Source organism: Pyxicephalus adspersus, chromosome 1 (genome assembly GCF_032062135.1).
Source record: "Pyxicephalus adspersus chromosome 1, UCB_Pads_2.0, whole genome shotgun sequence".
Taxonomy (NCBI): domain Eukaryota; kingdom Metazoa; phylum Chordata; class Amphibia; order Anura; family Pyxicephalidae; genus Pyxicephalus; species Pyxicephalus adspersus.
The window spans coordinates 25,156,238-25,177,240 of NC_092858.1; the positions used below are offsets into that span (position 1 = coordinate 25,156,238).

The following is a 21,003-nucleotide window of genomic DNA, read 5'->3' on the forward strand; positions in this document are numbered from 1 at the left end:
ACAACAGTTATGATATTTCAGTTACAATACTGTTCTAACTGAAGAATACCACAACATAAAATGATAAATAAAGCAAAAGGAATTACAATCTACAAAAGCACAACTTTCAATTAGAAACTGACACAGGAAGCAAGCAGAAGTGCTGTTTCAGGAGAAATGGCGATTCTGTATTAACTTACTCTGTCAGTCATCAACAAATCCTTCACCACAAAATTGGCTACCATAGACTTAAGAGGGGAAGCAAACTGATCAGGAGCCAGTTGAGCTATGTGACCAATAGAAACAAGGGATATGAGGAGCTGCTCTGGGTTGCTTGGATCCAAACTTTTATGAAGTGGCTGCGCATAAGAAAAATTTGAATTAAAATTAAAATTAAAATAACAGAAAAAAAACACACTTTAAAGCAAACTAAATATTAAATACAGTTACTAAAAACAAACCTTTGATGCAAAGCAATGTGTTCCTATATTTAAAAAAAAAAAAAAAAAAAACTCAAATGCATACCAAAATTGTTTATAAATATGGTGTTGGCATTAAAATTCTAACTTTACATGCAGAAAATATGCCTGAAGTTTCGTGGCATCGTACATGATGAGTTCCACTACGCAGTCAGTAGGACTTTCTTCACTCACTGTTGCATCTGCCATGTACCACCTACCCTACACTTATCTCAATGAACTCAGCAAATGCAACAAAGTAAAACGAAGACCAAAGCTTCAAAATATTAGGAGCTGGACCACTTATCCACCTGGCCTGTACTTCATATAGAATAACCCTTTTGCTATTTAAAAAGAAAAGGACCCCTCACCTTACCACAGGTAACAGACCATATTTTTAGGTTACTGTGCCCTAGAACCCCTGCTCTTGTGTCCCTGATGTGTCACATCAAAAAGTTTGGGAGCCGTATGTAATGAGACTATATAAAATGCAACACAATTAAAAAAAAAAAAAAAAAAAGTTTGTAAGAGCTGTAGGCTAAAGGCAAAAAAAAACCTAAATACTCTATCCATAAATTACAAAAAAAAAACTCAAATTCACAATGCACTCCATGATCTGTTGGGATTTCACCAACTTGAAATGACATATAAAAGATTAAGGAAAATGCAGACCTTAATAGTGTCTGTGCATGTACATAGTTATCCTTAGGCAGCAAGCAGAGAAAATAACAGATTCCAGCACTCAGGAAATGAAAGCACAGGCTATGAAATGAGCAGCGGCCTAGGGAGAATGATTATGTACAAACAGTCATCACATCAAAAGCTGGAAATAGGAAACCAGACAGATATGCCTCCCTGGGGAATCACTGCAGCAACAAGACTCATATATATCTGGCAGGTAAAACAATCATTAGGAAAACTCAAAGACGACACATAACACAGTGTAACAGGAAAAAATCCTAAGCAATGCACTAACCTCGAATATCTGGGCAAACTGTGTCTCTTTGCTGGAAAATATTGCGTTTATACAATGGATTGAATATTTGGCTTGACGGGTTGGGCCCTTCTTGGCCTTCTGTTGTAGTACTGGAAGCAAGGCTCTTAGAAAGAAATGAATAAGGAAAGTTTAAGTTAATATAAAATACCACAACTACATATATAAGACTGGCATGTGCATGCTTTTAGACACACACACACACACACACACACACACACACACACACACACACACATAGATTTTGTAAATGCACTAAACTGTAAAAAATAAAAAGGTAAGTAAACCTCAGAAATATTAGTTTTATTTTTGTTTGTCAACTAAAAAGGTCCTGAGCGGACTATAACAAGTTACATTGTTCCAGCTATACAATGTTCCAGAGAGCCACAGTACCTTTACCGACATAGTACGTAAAGCGTCAATCAAAAATGAAACTCACGATCTAATGTGAGGAAAATCATCTTCAATTCTATTTCCAGTGTTCTTGAAAATTTGAAGAGCTGCCTCAGCCACCTTTTCGTCATCCATCTTCAGACAAGCTAGGAGGGATTCAAATGTTTCAGCTGAGTGAAATGAGATGGGATGTGTGAAAGATAACACCTGGAAAGACATTAGAATCTTGTAAGAACAGCACAAAGACATCTAAATACAGAAAACCCTCTACACCATCAACCATACCATTTTAAGTTTTAAAACCTAAATAGGGAAAAATGCTTTGTGAATGGTATACATACAAGTGGTTTGACCTCAACATTTTAGGTAATAAAAAAATTTCTCATGGCTTAATACATTTAAACTGTGTCCTATGTGTTTACACACCATTGATTTGAAAGATCAAAACAGCAATGGTATTGTACTCTCATATAGGATCAATTCCTTTAGGTTACATGAAACACAGCTTAACCCTTTTACGGTCATGGTCCTATTCTTTTCCTAGCACTCTTGCTGTCTCCTGTGTATAAACATCAAAATACAGTAGAACCTCGGTTATGCGGCACCCACAGGGAATGGACGATTTCGGATAAGTGTAGTTTCCATTTAACTTAGGTTACTCTGAAACTGTCCCCATTCACCCCTAGTGTTGAATGGCTGTGAAAAGGGAAACACTGATGACACTTGAGCTGTCATCGGGGTTTCCCATTTCTCAGCCAATCATGGAGGGGAGCAATCAGTGGAGCTCTGCTCCTGTGACAGCTACGCTCTCCTGATTGCTCCCGCGCCCCCAGCCGAGCTGTGGTATGTGTTCTTGGATGCAGAACAAATGCACAGCTCCACTAGGGCTGCAGCAATCAAGAAAGCGGAGCCTTTGGGTGCCTGTTATGTGAATTTTCCAGTTATCGGAGTTCCAGATAACCGGGGTTCTACTATATATACGTTTAGTTTCATGGGGGTGCAATCTCCTTTACTGCAGGAGCAACATTCCATTAACATCTACTGGACATATGTGTGCAAACACAAACTTGAATGTAAATCAATGTGAGAGGGCTGCCAACATTTGAGGAGGAAAAACACTTAACAAATGAAAGGGGGTGATGGTCCAGTTAGAGGTTCAATACAGGGATAAAAAGGTTGCCCCAGAGTTTTTTTTTTCTTTTAAATAATTAACTTTACTGTATTTTTCAATCTAATATTTTCTAGGATCATGCAGAGATACTTCTTTTTTATAATTCTATTGTTAATCACTGGACCAAGAATATACCTTTAACAATTCAAGTCCTGCTCGTATTGCTTGGTCTGTGGACACACCTTCCTCCTCATCATCTGCTGTTCCATCGATTGACTTGTTTAACAGTTTAATGAGGGAGCTGTAAAAAAGGAAAAACATCAACTTGCAAAATGTGCGTCACTAAACAATGGCACAAAAAAAAAATAAAAACATAAATTGAACAGGTTTTCTTAAGACACTAATTCTACACAATTCTTTCTGCAAAACACACACTGAGCTAGCCATTCAAGTGTTATACTATCAATATCAAGAAACCAATTTATGCAAGTATGGGCTCTAAGAAGAGATTTTTGTTGTGCAGGTTGTAAAACAAAAAGCCATATGGATGGCTTGGGCACACACAGATCAAATTTATCATGTTATTATTGTATTTACATTACTGACATGTGAAAATAATATATTTATAACTTATCCCTCAACTCCAACTTGCTTGTAGGAAGAAAATCATCATCTATATAAAGTAGTGATTGTACCACTGCATAAAGGTAATTTTAATGCTTGGCATATATTTTGCAATCTTCATAAGCATAACCAAGATAAAAATATGCCCTTGCAATTGACTAGAAGTATTAAAAGTACCATCCACTATTAACACAGCACAGTCCTGTCTGGCAGTGAAGGAGACCTGATCTTTCCCTGATGCTGTTTCACTTTCACTTTTTGGTTTTACCCCCACCCTCAGAGATTGGCATGCTCCTTAGACTGCAGCACATCCGGCAGTTTGGCTCTATTTCACTGCACAAGGCTGTCAATCTGGCTCTATTTCACTGCACAATGCTGTCAATCTGGCTCTATTTCACTGCACAATGCTGTCAATCTAACACCAGAAGCTGGACCTCATCTGTGTGGTGATGCTCTTCTAATAAACTGTATGTTGAGGATGGTCAGTGACCAGAGTTTGTTGTTCAACTACAGAGAAGTAAATTTAGCTCCCGCAGAAAAGAATGATTTTTGGAAAAGCTGTCTGAATTACAAGACCGGCGGAACATAATTACTAATCTATTGTGCAGTTTCATATATACCAATTGTGTCACTGAAGTTCAAATGCAGAAATATTTCTTGCGGTGAATAATTTGCAATAACATTGTTTTAGTTGTTTTGGTGATGCACAATTGATGCACCCTACTGATGCTATAAATAAACATAAACAAACCAGCTCTTACCTTATGGATTCTGCATCAATGTGCACTGGTGCTATCCGCTCGAGCAGAAACTTCATCATTTCTAAGAAAGGATTTGTTGGCTGCTTAGGATTGCCTAGTTTCTTTGTAATATCACGCTTTTTAGAGAAAAAGATAAGAAACAAATTTGTTGACTGGTAAAAAGGACAGAATTTTATATAATTTCAGATTAAAAGAACAAAGCAAAAACTACATGGCAAAACATTCCACAACATACAGTAATGTACTTCTGTGTGTTTATAAAAAAAGTGCTTGCTCTGTTTCCTTTTTTCTAAGGCTACCTATATACCACTCAAATCACTGCCCCTCAGGACACTTCCAACAGAGTCTCCCTAAATTAAAATCCAGTTGGTTGGAATAAAGTTTTTTTTTGGCCACTTTCTATTATGTTAGTTCCAGGTGTTAGAACAGAACATATACATAGATGCTCAGTTGGTGCAAGCTACATTCATTGTGCATAACCATTCAGCCCTTAAACATTCATTCAGTCACACTAGAGCATTAAGAATTAGAGCTTGAAGAACCATACAAAAAAAATAACTAGATGAGAATTTTTTTTTGAGCCGGGTTGGAAGAAATTGTAGGTGGGTGGCAGCCCCTGTATTGTGACCCATCTCTTTAGTAACCATCGAAAAACAGCTGGGTAGTCACTGAAAAGTGCTGGGTGGTGCACCCCGCTAAAAGGGGCTGGGAAAAACACTGAAGTATATCTGGACATACAAAAACCAAAGCATACTGGACCCACAGGGGCATAACCAATTTTACAGTAACGGTTAATGGAAAAAGGTTTAGCAAATTCACTTACCACACAGACTTCTGCCTGCTTGCAAGAACAGCTTGGACTGACAAGTTTCTCCAGCTGCCCTCTTATCTTTTCATCTTCTTCCAATACTTGGGTAAATTTCTTGAGAAAGTCCTGACCCTTGCCTGGGTCTGGCAAGTTTCCTGGAGAAAGAAAAAGAATATACAGATTGCTGAATAGAGGAAAAAATATTTTGTTATAATCTGTAATCTTACAACCAGGAAAAACATGAAAAAGCCAAATTCCAAACATTCATTTTATAACATCAATACATGAAGCATATTTAATTTTTCTTTCTATATGGAGGAAAAAGCTCTTCCTAATAAGAGTAGTCCAGTACATTTATTAGAATTTATGGCATTTGTGGGCACCCCCACGAAACAGATTTCCATTGAGTTACAGGGCAATGGACAGACCCTCTGGATAGGGACAAAGGTCTTAATGAAAGAGCTAGAGGTCAATGGTCTCTAAAACAGAATAGAAATGGCCGAAACCTGACCCTTGATAGTGTCAACAGCCAGATGCTTGAAAAGGCACTAGGTTCTAACCTGTTTACCATTCTGCTAAAGGAAATAGGGCAAGTGCACCCTGGCTCAATGGTTAAGCAGTGTAGTGGAAAAAAAAAAGTTAAAGGTGGGAAATTGGAAGGTACCAGGGTTGAAGTTCCAGTTTACACTATGGTACCACCTCAAATGCCGAAATGTGTAACGTGTATTACTGAGTAATCTGCTTTTAAATACAACCCGGGTCCCGGCCACGCCACTGCCTGCATCTCCAGAGAGATGCAAAGCACAATGCAGGACTTCTGCATTGAGCTTCACATCTCACTGCAGAAGTCCTGCATTGTGCTTTGCATCTCTCTGGAGATGCGAGCAGCAGCAGCTCCAGCATCTGTGTGCCTGTGTGAGCAGGCAGGGAAATCCCCACTCACATCACCCCGGAGGATGAGCAGCAGGTTTTTTTTACTGAGTCACACCCAAGCTTACCGCTGGGGAGGTTAAAGAGAAAAAGTGGTCTTATTTTTAAATTCAATTAAAAAAAAAGGATCCGAGTTCCTTCCTGAGAGCATCTGAAGTGGATTATGATGCTTTCTTGGCCATCTGGCAATAGTCAGTCTCCTGGAGAGCCCCTTGAATGCAAGTTATAAAAAGGTCCTCAACTACCCTACAAGTGAAGAATAAATCTCTGCCCTTTCCAGCAACTAAGTTTTACCACTGGTAATTCTAAACCCCAGTAGGCAGGAAAGAATTTGATACTTGGAAAGGAAAGGGCACTTGATAACTGAATGACAAAGTGCTGCTTAGTTCAAGTAGTAAGTTTAACACGGACTTGTAGGAAAACTGAGGCTCTGCTTATACTGTGTACTTGGGATTCTGAGGAACTTAATTGCTAAGGATCTTAGAAAGCTTAATTTGGACTTCCAAACATTAAAGCCCTGTATGCATAGAGCAAAACCAAAAACAATAGATATTTTAGCCATATTTTAAAAATTCATAGAACAGTTTATTGCTTACTTACGTGTAATCACCATCACTTTAGAAAATATTGATTTACTGTTGGTTTCCGACTAAAACGAGAGGAAAATAAAAATTAAAAATGAAATTTCCTCACAGGATTTCTCTGTTCCTTTAAATTTTACTTTTTTTGTTTTTCTTTTATTAATATATTGTAAACTTGTATATTGCTATTCATTCTGGTTTATATTTTTTTCAATACAAAAAGAGTGGGGGAAAAAAAAGGAACAAAAGGTCTCCAAGGATATTGGACTGCAGTGAATCCCATTACTGTGATCAATGTGTTAAAAACAGATTACAATGTAATCTGCTTTTAATATTCCCACCAGGCCACGCCTCCCCAGTGTACCAATGATTCACGCATCCCATCGACCACACCTGGGCTGCGATGCCAGGAGACACAGAATCCAGCCGAGCATCGCTGGAGGACGTTGCTGGATCATGGGGAGCAGGTAGGATCTTAACAATGCTACCCCAGTTGTGGCTCGGGGTTACCGCTTTTGGTACATAAAATTAACCCTGAGCCACACTCGGGAATACAGCCAGGGGGGTTAAATAATGCTGCAATTCAGGTATTGACTTAGCCTAACAGGTTCCACCTATACGTAAAAGGCAATGATAATTGTATTAAAAATATACAACAGCCAAAGTTTCAAAGCTGAACTTTATGCAAAACTAAAAGTCACAAATAAAAATAAAATTTCTCCAAAGGGGTAACAGTTTCAACCCATCCTTAAATTTTTTATTATTATTTTCTTGCTTATTTAAAGATCTCTTTCTATAAAAGAACTTTAAATTAGGTTGACTGTATCACAAGAATCATGGTTGTATGCTCCTAGCACGCAAGACATGGAATTTTCACCTATTTTGTTGCAAAACTAGATTATCTAATCTTTATTTTAGGTATTAGGTATGTATAGAATTTGCAGCAATATCCTTGTCTTCTACAAATAAAAGCTGCTAGCTCAGTTATTTTTTTCAAGAGCAATTTGTTTTGAATACAAAAATAGAATGGAGGTCAAGTTCAAACACAGAGAAAAGGCCTGCTCTTAACACAGAGTACAAACGTAAAAGCAATGAGATGCATAAACATTTTTTATTAATATGAATGCATATTAGTATGATTTAGACCAAATAAAATAGCTCTTCTTTGAATCCACAGCCATTACTGTAAAACAGGGGCTTTAACTACAGTCTTTGAGGGTCACATACAGGACAGATTCTGGTATAAAACATGTGTCATTTTCTGACTCTTTGTAAACCATCCTTTAGTTGATTTACTGCCGCCATTGAAACCCTAAAAATGGTTTCTGGACCAGAGTTGAAGTCCCCTGTTGTAAGGGGTGAACTTAAACTAGCACACATTTGCTAAAAAGCAATACTTACTTTGGGTTGTTTGATCAAATCCAGCAAATCCTTCACATGATGCCTAAGCATGTTCTGACATTTCCACATTTCATTCAAAGCTCTGCAGAAGATGAAATGATTTCATGAATATAGATATGTTTACATACATACATACATACATCTCTGACTTCTCCACACCACACAACTCCCTGGAAACTATTGCGTTAGTTTATAATGTTGTAGTTGTGACAAAATATGTGTTTAATTTTTTTGTAATGGCTATTTTACTGCAAAACTTACTTAACAGCATTGGCATCCAATGTGGCATACAGGTAATACAGGCACTTCATTCTTTCTGTAGTTTCCAGGTTGTGAGGTACCATGTATTGGGCAAAAATTCGCTCCACCAACAGTCTGAAGAAAAAAAAATCAACTCTGTATTAATATATGGATATTACATTTGACACGGTCCCAAATGAGACTGTAAATGACAGGGTTATACACTTGGAACAAAATTTGGGAAATTGAGTCAGTCAATAGTCATCAAAAATAATATATATAAATAAAAATTAACTATTGTAATTAAAGTTTTGACTCCACTGATTTTCCACCCTGCAAAAATACAAAATGGGTTTCATACATCGTGGGAGTTCATCCCTTTTACACAAGCATGCTGATCTTTAAAACCCTAAAGCTTTGTACTTGTCAGTTGATGATTCTGATGTGTACAGCAGTCCCCCAATGTCCTTCATTATTCCGCCATGATGTACTGGACATTAGTTGTGTTAAGATGCAGATAATTTAATAAATTGCAGTGGTCAGTAGCAATCGGTTTTAATAGAACCATATTACAGCATGTAAGGTAGAAAAAAAATCCCTTTAAGGTTAGCCACTGGTTTCAGTACTTTCAAAATCAAGGGCATAGAAAACTATGCAGCACAGAAAATCGGTCTTTACTCCATGTCTGCTTAATACATGGTCAGTTACTAAAAGTAGGGAATCTAGAGAAAGCCAAGTGGGTACCATTTTTTGGATAGTGAACAACAAACCGCTAACATCATGTTGCTCTAAGTAAGTTTACTTTACAAATTCACTTTTATAGCAGCTTTTATCTCCCTATCATGTAGCTATAATGGGGGTCAATGTGAATAATAAGAACTTTTCATTAGTCACAGGAGCCAAGCTATCGGCTTCCAACTCATCTTCCAATGTAAGTTTTAGCATCAGATTTCCTAGACAGAACTCTAAAATCCCAGCGGAGGATGACCAAGTGATAAGTGAATTGTTCTTAGAAAGGTAGCCATTGGCAAGAAAGAAAATCACTGTTCAGGTAATAATACTGATTAGGGAGATTGGGAAGACTAGGAAGCACCTTGTTTAGCATGGAAGGAAGCAATTTACAGCAGCTAAAAGGTTTCTTTAATGTTGCACTATAAATATATATTAACTCTAATATACAGTTAGGTCCATAAATATTTGGACAGACAAAATTGGTTCTGTACATTTCCACAATTTTAAATGAAACAACTCAGATGCAGTAGAACTGCACGTTCAGCTTTAATTCAGTAGGTTGAACAAAAAAGATTGCATAAAAATGTGAGGAACTTTATTAAAGCTTTTTTTTTTTTTTTTTTTTTCCACCTTCAGGGGCTCAAAAGTAATTGGACAATTGACTCAAATGCTATTTCATGGGCTGGTGTGGGCAATTCCTTTGTTATGTAATTATCAATTAAGCAGATAAAAGGCCTGGAGTTCATTAGGGGGGGGTTGCTTGTATGTGGACGATTTTGCTGCGAACAGACAACATGTGGTCAAAAGGAGCTCTCCATGCAGGTGAAACAAGCCATTCTTAAGCTGCAAAAACAGAGAAATTGCTACAATATTAGGAGTGGCAAAATCTAGTTTGGTACATCATGAGAAGGAAACAAAGCACTGGTGAACTCCGCACCGCCAAAAGACCTGGACGTCCACAGAAGACAACAGTGGTGGATGATCGCAGAATCATTTCCATGGTGAAGAGAAACCCCTAAACAACAGCCAACCAAGTGAACAACACTCTCCAGGAAGTATGTGTATCGATATCCAAGTCTACCATAAAGAGAAGACAGCATGAAAGTAAATACAGAGGGTGCACTGCAAGGTGCAAGACACTCATATGCCTCAAGAATAGAAAGGCTAGATTGGACTTTGCTCAAAAACATCTAAAAAAGCCAGCACAGTACTGGAAAAACATTCTTTGGACAGACGAAACCAAGATCAACCTTTACCAGAATGATGGCAAGAAAAAAGTATGAAGAAGGCGTGGAACAGCTCATGATCCAAGCGGAGGAAGTGATGGCTTGGGCGTGCATGGCTGCCATGGCACTGGGACACTAGTGTTTATCCATGATGCTACACAGGACGGAAGCAGCCGAATGAATTCTGAGGTGTTCAGAGACATACTGTCTGCTCAAATCCAGCTAAATGCAGTCACATTGATTGGGAGGCGTTTCATATTACAGATGGACAATGACCTAAAACATACAGCCAAAGCAACCCAGGAGGAGTTTATTAAAGCAAAGAAGTACAATATTCTTGAATGGCCAAGTCAGACACCTGATCTGAACCCAATTGAGCATGCATTTCACTTGTTGAAGACTAAACTTCAGACAGAAAGGCCCACAAACAAACAGCAACTGAAAGCCGCTGCAGTAAAGGCCTGGCAGAGCATTAAAAAGGCGCAAACCCAGCATCTGGTGATGTCCATGAGTTCAAGACTACAGGCTGTCATTGCCAGCAAAGGGTTTTCTACTAAGTATTAGAAATAAACATTTTATTTTCAGCTTTTTAATTTGTCCAATTATTTTTGAGCTCCTGAAATGATCATGTTAAAAAAAAGGCTTTAGTTTCTCACATTTTTATGCAATCCTTTTTTTTAACCCACTGAAGTATTGCTGAAAGTCTGCAGTTCAACTGCATCTGAGTGGTTTCATTTAAAATTATTGTGGTAATGTACAGAACCAAAATTAGAAAAAAGTTGTCACTGTCCAAATATTTATGGACCTAAGTGTATGGTATGAGTCAATGTCATGTAAACCATGTTGTTAAAAATATTAAACATAAAACAACTGCACACACAATATCAACCTAATTTTATGAATGAATAGCTATATATAAGGAAAAACACAAAAAGCAGAGTGTATAGTTATATTACCTTTTGATAGAAATATGAGGTAATACATCCACCTTGCCAAAAATTAATTTTCGTTTATGAATTTTTCAATTGGTATTATATTGCTTCATATACAATTTTTTTGTGTTGCAGACCAGAAAAATACAGATTTAACAATATATAAAATAAATAAAACCTCAACCCTGAAACTAAACAACTCACCGATCGTCAATACTATTTTGGTAATATATGTGCAAGAGTTTGTCTTTTATCCATGAAATCTGTTTTGATGCCTCTTTTCCCGCTTCTGACTGCAAGGCATACTTCTTATAGATCTGAGCAAGACCCATCATTGCTTCTTTTCTTACTCTCCACTACGGGGATAAAAAGAACAGCACTGAAGAAGGCAGTATATGGGAAAAAAGAACAGCGGCAGAAACTAAAAGGCTGAACGTGAACAATAACAACATTCTATCAAACTGCATGTCATGGGTTTGCAGATATTCAAAAACCTGTGGTATAAAAATGTGGTGCCTTTAACCACAACTTACGAATTTTTAACTTTTAACACAGAATATAAACTATGCACGTGTATTGGAAAGTTTTCAAGTCTATAATTATGTATTCTTTGCACCATCATTAACTGCATTTTCATAAAAGGTCGTATGCATTTAAGTTTTTTGTTCTTCAAAAATGAAATTGTATGCCTGAATAAATCTGAGAGACTTCTGAAATCTATGACAAATGCAGTTGACATTGATCTGACTAGCTTTAAGAGTTTTTATGAAGATTTGAGATTTGTATTAGATTACCTAGGAGAGTTATAAATGGTTGTATATTTAACATTATTATAAGAAATTTTTATGTTTTAAATATATTTGGAACATTGCATGTGCCTAAAAAGTCCCCTTTGGAGTCTGTATGGTTTTATGTTGTATTTATTTGGGATGTGGCAGTGTTCCTTAACCTTCGTAGCGGTAACCCCGAGTTTGACTCGGGGTAGAAAAAAGTTGCTGAAAGCGGTAACCCCGAGTCACACTCGGGGTAGGTAAACCTATGGAAGATAATAGTAAATACAGCCCTACCTGATCCGTCGGTGTCCCGCGCCGTCCATCGCCAGGATCCCTGTCTTCTTCCTCCAGCTGGCTTCTGCACCCGATGAGTCACCGGGGATTATTTTTACATGTTTTTGTGTTTCAATCTTTATTATACTCTATACTCTACTCTTTCAATCTTTATTATACTATGAAAAACAATGTACTGTTTTTAGACATATAAAACCGGAAAGAAATGAACCGGTAGGGAGGTTATATAGTATGCACATATATGCTGGATACTCTATGGGAAAGCAAAACCTGTTTAATAAAAAATGCTGTTAACACAGGCCCCAGAACTTGGCTCAAGCCATACTTGTATGGTAGTATAATCACAAATAACAAAGGGAACTTCTTTAGGTTCTTTTCTTACCCTCTTGTCCAAAGTCCTCTCTCGAACAAAGTTTAGAAGATGATCATTGACTAGCAGAAGATCCTTCTTTGCAGCAGTAACTATAGACACAATGACATCATGCCTAATGGCTTCTTCAGGGTCATGGGATCTTACTTTCAGATATTCTGAAACAAAAGTTTGGAGTTTTAATAACGAATACAATATCGGGAGACCTCAAGCTGTTGTAGAGCTACCAGTATTAACATAACTCCGAATTCCAAAAAACATTCTAGATTTAGATCAGACAGCTGACAATGTTTGCCCAGATTAGTAGGCCCACATAAAAATGGACACTTATTGTTTTTTATTGTCTAATAAACTATCAATATATTCCCATCATTTTACAAAGAGCTGCAGACTTTTAATATAGCTATGCAAGAAAAGTTGGTGAATAATAAAATAAGCACAGCAACAACATGAACAAGAAAAAATAAATGCATGAATAGGGTAGTAAAATGATAATAAATGAAGCTTCATAGTGTGTCAGTGAGAATATAGTGCCAGGAGGAAAGGAGCTTCTAACCTTTAAGTTGACCAATACAGTCAGAGTAATACTAATCACCCATATTGCACCTAGTACAGAGCCACCCACCAGCCAAAAAGTCCTCTTTAAAAGTACTCTTGTCAAATTTTGTACAGTAGGAAGAAAAAGGTAAAATTATGTTTAGAGAATATTTGCCTCTCTGTAATAGGGAAGCAGTAGCAATAATGCATTCTGAGTGACCGAATGAAAATAGTAGAATAAAAAAAACAATAAATAAAAAAATAAAATAAAAAAATGTAATAAAAAAAAAAAAAAAGTGTATGCTTTCCATTTGCCAAAAATAGCATTAACGAACCAATTAGAGTGGCTAATCCTCATTGTTAGAAGTTTGTATGCTTGCAAACAAACATCTATCCTGCAGTTTATAGTGTCCTTCCCTATCTGTACATAATAAAAAAGCAATACAATGTTCAACTCAATACAATGTTACAATAATAAAAATAAAATGAAAATACGTATATTTATCAAACTCTCCTCTGTATCTGCAGCTCTCTTTAGGTTCATTTTTAGGCAGGTAAATTAGAATTACCTAAAATAATGAATGCGACATTTGAATGTTCACTGTAGGTAATTATGTTTTAATATTAAGTGAATGATTCACTACTAGATACGACTTAGATACTATGTCATGTTATAAATATAAATTTAAATACTAAGTAACATTAAGTTTAGGCTTTATAACAGTTTACTCGAAATTTGTTAATTTAGACCAGTGGTCCCCAACCTTTTGGAGCTTGCAGACGACTCAATCTACAGACTCTGGACTTGCCATGCGCAGGGAGCCGTGTGTCACTCAAAGGGGCAGAAACTTTCCCCAGAGTGATGTCATGATGCCAGAACCCGCTCACTCCCCCATGGCAGGTCTGAGCCTATCACACTGAGCCTGCAATTATTACGGGAGACGTGCTTCTCCTGACCCTGCTGGGGGGTGCACTGGCCAGAGCCACAGACCACCGCTGGTCTCCGTGCTCTCGGGGCCCAGCTGTCAGACAGCTACGGACCGGGTGTTGGGGACCCCTGATTTATACATACATTATTATTACATTTTTAGGTAGGCAGGCTTGTCCAGTATTAATAACTAAAACCACACTAGTTTTATTAATAGGTGTACAGCATATTCAAATACCTTTACATAATAACTGAATATAGTAATTTAAACTAAAAAAATTCATAGATTATATTTTTTAGTATATATTATACATTTCTTAAAGTAAAACTTGATTTAAAAAAAAGCCATGGATTACCTTTTAAATAACTGCAATTTTACATGACTTTTATATATTTTCTTGATATAAAACCCGTTGTATTTGAACTGTGGTATAAAAACCAAATACACACTTTAAAAACTAAAATGTAAAGATTTATCACTATATATATATATATATATATATATATATATATATATATATATATATACACATATACACGTTTAATCCATTCCTTCATTCCAGAGATTACGTACCTGTTAAGTCTTTAGCCAAATCAGGGTGGTTCATTAAGCAGTGGCTGGCAAACTTTACACATTCCAAGCGAATTGGCACATGTATGTCATTAAATCTACCAAAATGAAATAAATAAATAAATGCACTGTATTTTGCTGTGGATAAAAAAAAGCTTGCACTAAACCCCATTATATTGTTCTTTGACATTTATAATGCAATGTAAATGTTCCTAAATAGACAATTTGATGCAAAAACTCATATAGTTCTATTGTATAATGACAAGTACGTGGCAAATGTACTCATTACATATGAAGGCTCACTATAGTAAAAATGTAATAATAAAATGTAATAATGTCTACATAAGCAAAATATAGGCTAGGGAAAGGTTTGACTTTTATTAAAGTATTCTAAATTATGTCAGCAAGGAATAAACAGATTGTCGTCCATTGGATGAATAAAATTGAGGTCAGCAAAGAACCTGTGGTGTATAAACACAAGCAGCACAAAATATTTTTATATATGATGACACAGCACTGTTAGGGTTTCATGCATATTGGCTCTGCTTCACTCACCCTATACAGACCTCGAATAAAGATTCAATTACCTTCCCAAGTAGCACTGCCAAAGTGGCTTATTTTGAGAAGCCAGTTCAGAATCCTTTGCACCAAACATTTTTGCAAGAAGTTTAACTACCTGCAGTCGTTCTTCGTTGTCGTTACTCTAGAGAGAAAAAACAAACAAACTCTTCATATAGTACAAAAAAAACCATCAGTAATATTTGGTAACTAGTGTCTGTATGTAAAATAATTTAGCAGTATTAAACACATGGTATATTTGGTGCAATTAGTTTTGCACCTCTACAATAATCTGAATTGCAAAGCATAATGCATTAACTACTATGCACAGTAGTAAAAAATACTGAAGGAATATTTTCTGCTCTAGGAAAGAAGGAAAAGGAAAGGGAAAAGAAAAATAGAAAAGCAAAGAAAGCAAGGAAGAAAGAAAAAAGATAAAAGCAAGAAAGAAAGCAAAGAAATAAAGCAAGAAAGACAGATAAAAGCAAGAAAGAAAGATAAAAGCAACAAAGAAAGATATAAGCAAGAAAATAAGATATAAGCAAGAAGGCAAGCAAGAAAGAAAGAAAGAAAGATAAAAGCCACAAGTCAGGATACAAATTTGGGAGCTGTCTTTGCAGACCTATTTTTGAAGGGACATGCTCTAGAGATGTCATCTTTCTTTTATTATATAGCATTACACCATCAAAATCCATACAAGCCATCCCAACATTTTATAGACATACGAATGAATGTTCAGGGGCAGTGACAGTTTGTGTTGATAGACAAATGCTTAATGCATTCTTCTTTTAGATGCATTTTAGAACATTTCTTCACAGTTCACAGAAAGATGACCTGCAGTTGACCTCCATGTAGACATTTAGCTGCATAAATCTGCTACAAATCATTTTTGCATTCTCATTGATACGTGTAGGGTTCTGATGTTAACAAAAGTGCTGGCAAACAGACCATCAAAAAAAACAAGAACAAATCCTCAATAGAAGTTTAAATATTCAAACCAAACTAGCTCACATGAACTATAACACTTCAGCTAAAGAATATTGTCTTATGATATGTCTATTAAAACAGATAAATTAACTGATGCTTTTTATGGCATTGTTTATGAGAAATTATTATGTATAAAGAATGAAGTAAAAATATTATAAAATTAAATTGAGAAATACAACTGAAAAGGCTGAGGGTACCCTAGCAAAAATGACCAGTGGATACTGCAACACAAATATTGAACTGAATTTATTCATGTTTACCAGATGGAAACATACCTTGAGCTTGAATTCCAGCTGAGGTAAAACCGAAAGAAGCAAGTGGCTATCGATATTATACAGCTCCAAAATCAGATCAAACACGTGTTCAGACAAATCGCTGATTGAGGTTTTACCAAGCATGAGAACTTGATTAAAAAACTGAAAAGAAAACAAATTAGTTAAGAGATAAATAGTTTAAAAAAGCATGTTTAACTTTCGCCATCTGTTTAATATACTGTTTTAAGCATCTGAAACCCCCTACATTTTTAAAGTACATAATGTATGCAGCCCTACAAGTGTGCTCACCACATGCAACAAACCATGCAGACAAATATAAAAAACCCTGCTTGATCATAGGCAACCTATTATGAAGTGTCATTTTAGGAGATTAGCATTGCGCACACACACACACACACACACACACAATCTGTCCAGCCACCCTCACTTTATACAAAGGAATTGACCTTCCATAAAACTCTGCATTCTGTGGCTTCCTCTTGGACAGCCGTTATTCACTGCTGCTTACCCTACTGCAGAGCAAAATATAAAACTGCTAAGGAGGCAGCCTGAGAAATGATTATGGCAAAGAAGCTGGATATCAATCACACAAGATGCTCAAGGAAGGAACTAAACTGCTAAGGCTGCTTCCAAGAAATCTCTTGTTTTTATTAACTCACCTTCATAGATTTTTTTCTGTAAAATATACCGGATGTTTAAAGAGAACACCCATTGCACTATGCTGGCTCCCATTTTGATTTTATGTCCATGTTTAGATAAACAAGCACATCTGTAAATGCACACAACTGGCATGAAGACTTGGTAAACTGAATGTCATATTAGCAAGTTCCTATACATACACATATGCTGTACAAGTATAATGTATATTTTATCAGCATTTGAATTATATTTGTTGCCCATGGACTGTATCAAAGCACAAATCGACAGAGATAGAAATGCAGAGCTAGTTCATATTCAATAATCTATTTTAAAGGTTATATGGACATCATTTTAACTTACATTTGTTATGTATGGTTCTATTGCTTGAGCAGTTCTCTTCAGCAGGGCTTTTGCTAGATCATAAGCCTGTTTGTTTAAGTTCTACAAAAGAACCCAGAAAATAAAGTCAGACAAAATTACAATATGTTCCACCCCATCCCAGTACAATTTTGAAACAAAATTGAAACATTGCAACACTGCATAAAAAATTATATACCCAAATAAATAACGATTACTAGCAATCTAACCTCTAATACCAACAAACAGTTATCCTGGTATGACCCATCTCCATGGTTCGTTTACGATGACAGATATTAATCCTTTCCTACCAGCACTTATTTTATTACAGGCTCATAAACTATGGAGCTAGTCTATTTTTGTCTCCGGATGCAAGACATAGCTTAAGGGAAATCTGAGGCTCTAATGCACAGTCAGGGTGGACGAAATCAGATGTAAACAATACATGGGAGTGTGGCTCCTTCATTCTTGGCTGGTATTAATCTTTGAGAATGTCAGACTAAGGGGGAATTTATTTATCTACGATTTGTCATAATAGACATTATATTCTACAATACAACTTACATATTACGTAGGGGCCTGCTTTAGCTATAAGAGATATTAACCACCCCCCAGCGTTCTAATTCTGCCCAAATTTCCATGCAAAAAAAATGCTTTTTGCATGGAAATTAATTTAACATTGTAGGCTATAATTCTTAGGCATAACTCACCGAAATATGTCCAATATTTAATAAATTTAATAATAAACTTTAAATAAAAAAAACACAAAAAATCTGTAAAAAAAATATAGTTAAACAAGTAATATAACTGTACAGTAGCTAGAATATTAAATATAAATTTTATATGAAAATTTCCTTGTATTGGACACAAAACAGCTATTTGTATTGAATTCAATACAAAATTTTTTGAATTTCCTGCAGATCCTTACGCCCACACCGAAGTCACTGGAAAACCCCAGAGATGGTCTCTGCACTTCGCCGCTGGAGATCAGAGGAGCAGGACGTGTCCCCAGGACCTGCGGGGATAAGCAGGACGCCGACAGAACTAGGCGGTTTTTTTTTTTTTTAGGTTTAAAGCGACCACGAGTGTGACTCGGGATTACCACTTGTGGCATAGAAAATCCACCCTATGGGTGGATTAATATGTGTCCCCTAGGGGAGACATAATAATTTCCAATCATTACACTTTCCATCAGGTTCAGATAATTTTAAAACAGAAAGGTAGAAAGGTCACTTTTTTTTATATACCTTGATGGGCAAAGTTAGGAATGGCACTTTTTGATGCTGTGTCTATATTCAGCCCTTTTACGCCCCCCCCCCTTGTCACAAGCATTACTAAGTACTGGCCCCATCTGACTGAATGAGCAGCTAACAACTGCTGAAAAGCAATGTGGTGCAAGATTTTTTTCCCCAAGGCTAATATAAAAATTAAAATAAAAAAAGATAGAAGTATTATTGGCTGGAGAAAACAATGACTGTGAGCCACACCAGCAATCCAAATGATTTATTTTTGTTTTGCTCTTTATAAATCTTTTTTTAAGGCTATGTTCAGTGTGGCAGTGAGGTTGTGGTGTGGATACCTCTTCCCTATACCAGTGAACTGCAGCCTTGGGGGAGACGTTACAATTCGCTTCTTCTCATGGCAGCGTCATAGAGAATAGGGTGGTACAGTAATGATCACTGCTGCCCGCTATCAAATCTGCACCTAAAAAGTTTATTTTACTTATTAATGCAAAATACAAAAATGTAACATCTGTTATTTTTGTTTAGGCTTGTTACTTAGCTTTTTTACAGAAGCTATTGGCTTCTCTGTTTAAATAAAACACCCTGAAAAGCCTCCAACGAACAAAAGTTTGTTTTAATGCTACACAGCAGGATTTAATGAATATGAATTTATGCTGTCCAAAAACGTCATGAGTGTAAGTCAACTCAATTATTGACCCCTTTCAATCAGCTTTAAATCACAGGCCAGTATACAGATCAAAATAACCATTACCTTCTGTTTCAACCTAAACCATGAAAAAATAAATAGGTTGGCTTGGCTATTTTTAAGATCAAACGCTGGTAAAGACATACATAAAATAAACATTTTAATGCTTAAATTTTTATTTTTAACATTTTGAGCAGAGAAAATGTGAAGCCATTTATTTTGGAGGAAAAAATACAATGAAATAAAAACACTTATCAAAATAATTCATGTACCTTGTGAGCAGGAACCAAGTTTACAAGGACGGTATCTAGCAATTCCTGAGAAACTGTATCTCCCTCAGAAATGATTGAGCTCATCAGATCCACCATATGCATGTGAACTTTTTGATTATGACCATTGCTAAACAAAAATTAAAAGAAATGGATTACTTCACACAGTTAAGGCAAACACAGATAAAATCATCTGGGAAATGGAATACTCATAATAATAATAATAATAATAATATTCCTGCTGGAAATGCTAGTGTCAATACATATTATTGATGCTTCTGTTATTTCACACTACAACAGAAACTTTAGGTAACATTTACATAACTTCAAGTTAGCAAAAGCAGCTAAGCATGTAAATGCTATGTGATGTAATGTGCTTTAACATTGTACTATTACAGGTTCATAACTGCAGTGAAGGACAAAGCTGAAAATGAAGGTAGTATATTTACTGCTATAGGAAATGGTGGCAGTTAAATAGTGTACACATTTGCTTTTGGACGGTTGCTAAAGCATTTGGCCTGATTTAATAAAACTGTCCAAGGCTGGAGAGGATACATTTTCATTCGTAAAGCTGGGCGATCCAGCAAACTCGGAATGGATTTATTCAAAGTAATTTGCTACCAAATGTTTTGAATCCTGGACCAGATCCATTCCATGTTTGCTGGATCACCCAGCTTTGCTGATGAAAGTGTATGCTCTTCTGCTTTGGACAGTTTTGATACATCAGGCCCATATAGTGGGTACACTACAATTTACTGGTTACTGCAACAATAAAAGCACCTTACCTACTCACTTTTCAAACACTTGAAAGCACTATCTTGATTCAATAGAACAACAAAGAACTTACATTAAATCAATTCACTATAGTAAGTGATTACAAATATACACCATAGTGTATAATAGAAACCCATTAGTGGAGAATATACACTGTGCAAAAAGTTTGACTTGGCTGAAAGCAAGAGCTCTGGCTTAAGGCGATAACAAATATACATCCCCAAACACTATAGGATGATGAAAGAATATCGTCACTAAAACTTGGTTAGACAAAGGTTTTAAGGTTGAATGTGAGAGGTCAGATCAATGCACATTTACTTAAACCGTTGTTTCTACAGATCAGTAAATATGTTTACACAAGGTTACACAATGTTCCCCCCATTACTTGTGCAGGCTGCTTGTTCTGCTTACTACTGCAGCAGTCGTTTAACTTCTCTCAAGTCAAGATTGCAGGTCAGATGTGACCCGACTACAAACAAAATCACGATTTTCAGGTGTAAACCTAAACATCCAAGCAGCTTTCAAATACTCTGCAGTACCTTTGTCCCTATAGATCCATTTTATTTTGTGCT

The 21,003-nt window shown here is 36.3% G+C and overlaps 1 protein-coding gene across 1 annotated transcript in view; it reads right to left on the reverse strand.

Moving 5' to 3' along the window:
* Positions 1-21,003, reverse strand: part of PDS5B (PDS5 cohesin associated factor B) — a 53,975-nt gene that overhangs the window by 12,813 nt on the left and 20,159 nt on the right. The window contains exons 6-21 of the mRNA XM_072404312.1: positions 19,661-19,787; positions 17,463-17,543; positions 16,464-16,604; positions 15,231-15,346; positions 14,647-14,741; positions 12,620-12,765; positions 11,375-11,526; positions 8,302-8,415; positions 8,041-8,122; positions 6,659-6,707; positions 5,144-5,283; positions 4,321-4,436; positions 3,131-3,236; positions 1,871-2,031; positions 1,414-1,537; positions 180-338 (exon numbers count right to left, since the gene is read on the reverse strand). Of these exons, the coding sequence (XP_072260413.1) occupies positions 180-338; positions 1,414-1,537; positions 1,871-2,031; positions 3,131-3,236; positions 4,321-4,436; positions 5,144-5,283; positions 6,659-6,707; positions 8,041-8,122; positions 8,302-8,415; positions 11,375-11,526; positions 12,620-12,765; positions 14,647-14,741; positions 15,231-15,346; positions 16,464-16,604; positions 17,463-17,543; positions 19,661-19,787 (1,909 nt within the window). The remainder of the gene's footprint in view (positions 1-179; positions 339-1,413; positions 1,538-1,870; positions 2,032-3,130; positions 3,237-4,320; positions 4,437-5,143; positions 5,284-6,658; positions 6,708-8,040; positions 8,123-8,301; positions 8,416-11,374; positions 11,527-12,619; positions 12,766-14,646; positions 14,742-15,230; positions 15,347-16,463; positions 16,605-17,462; positions 17,544-19,660; positions 19,788-21,003) is intronic.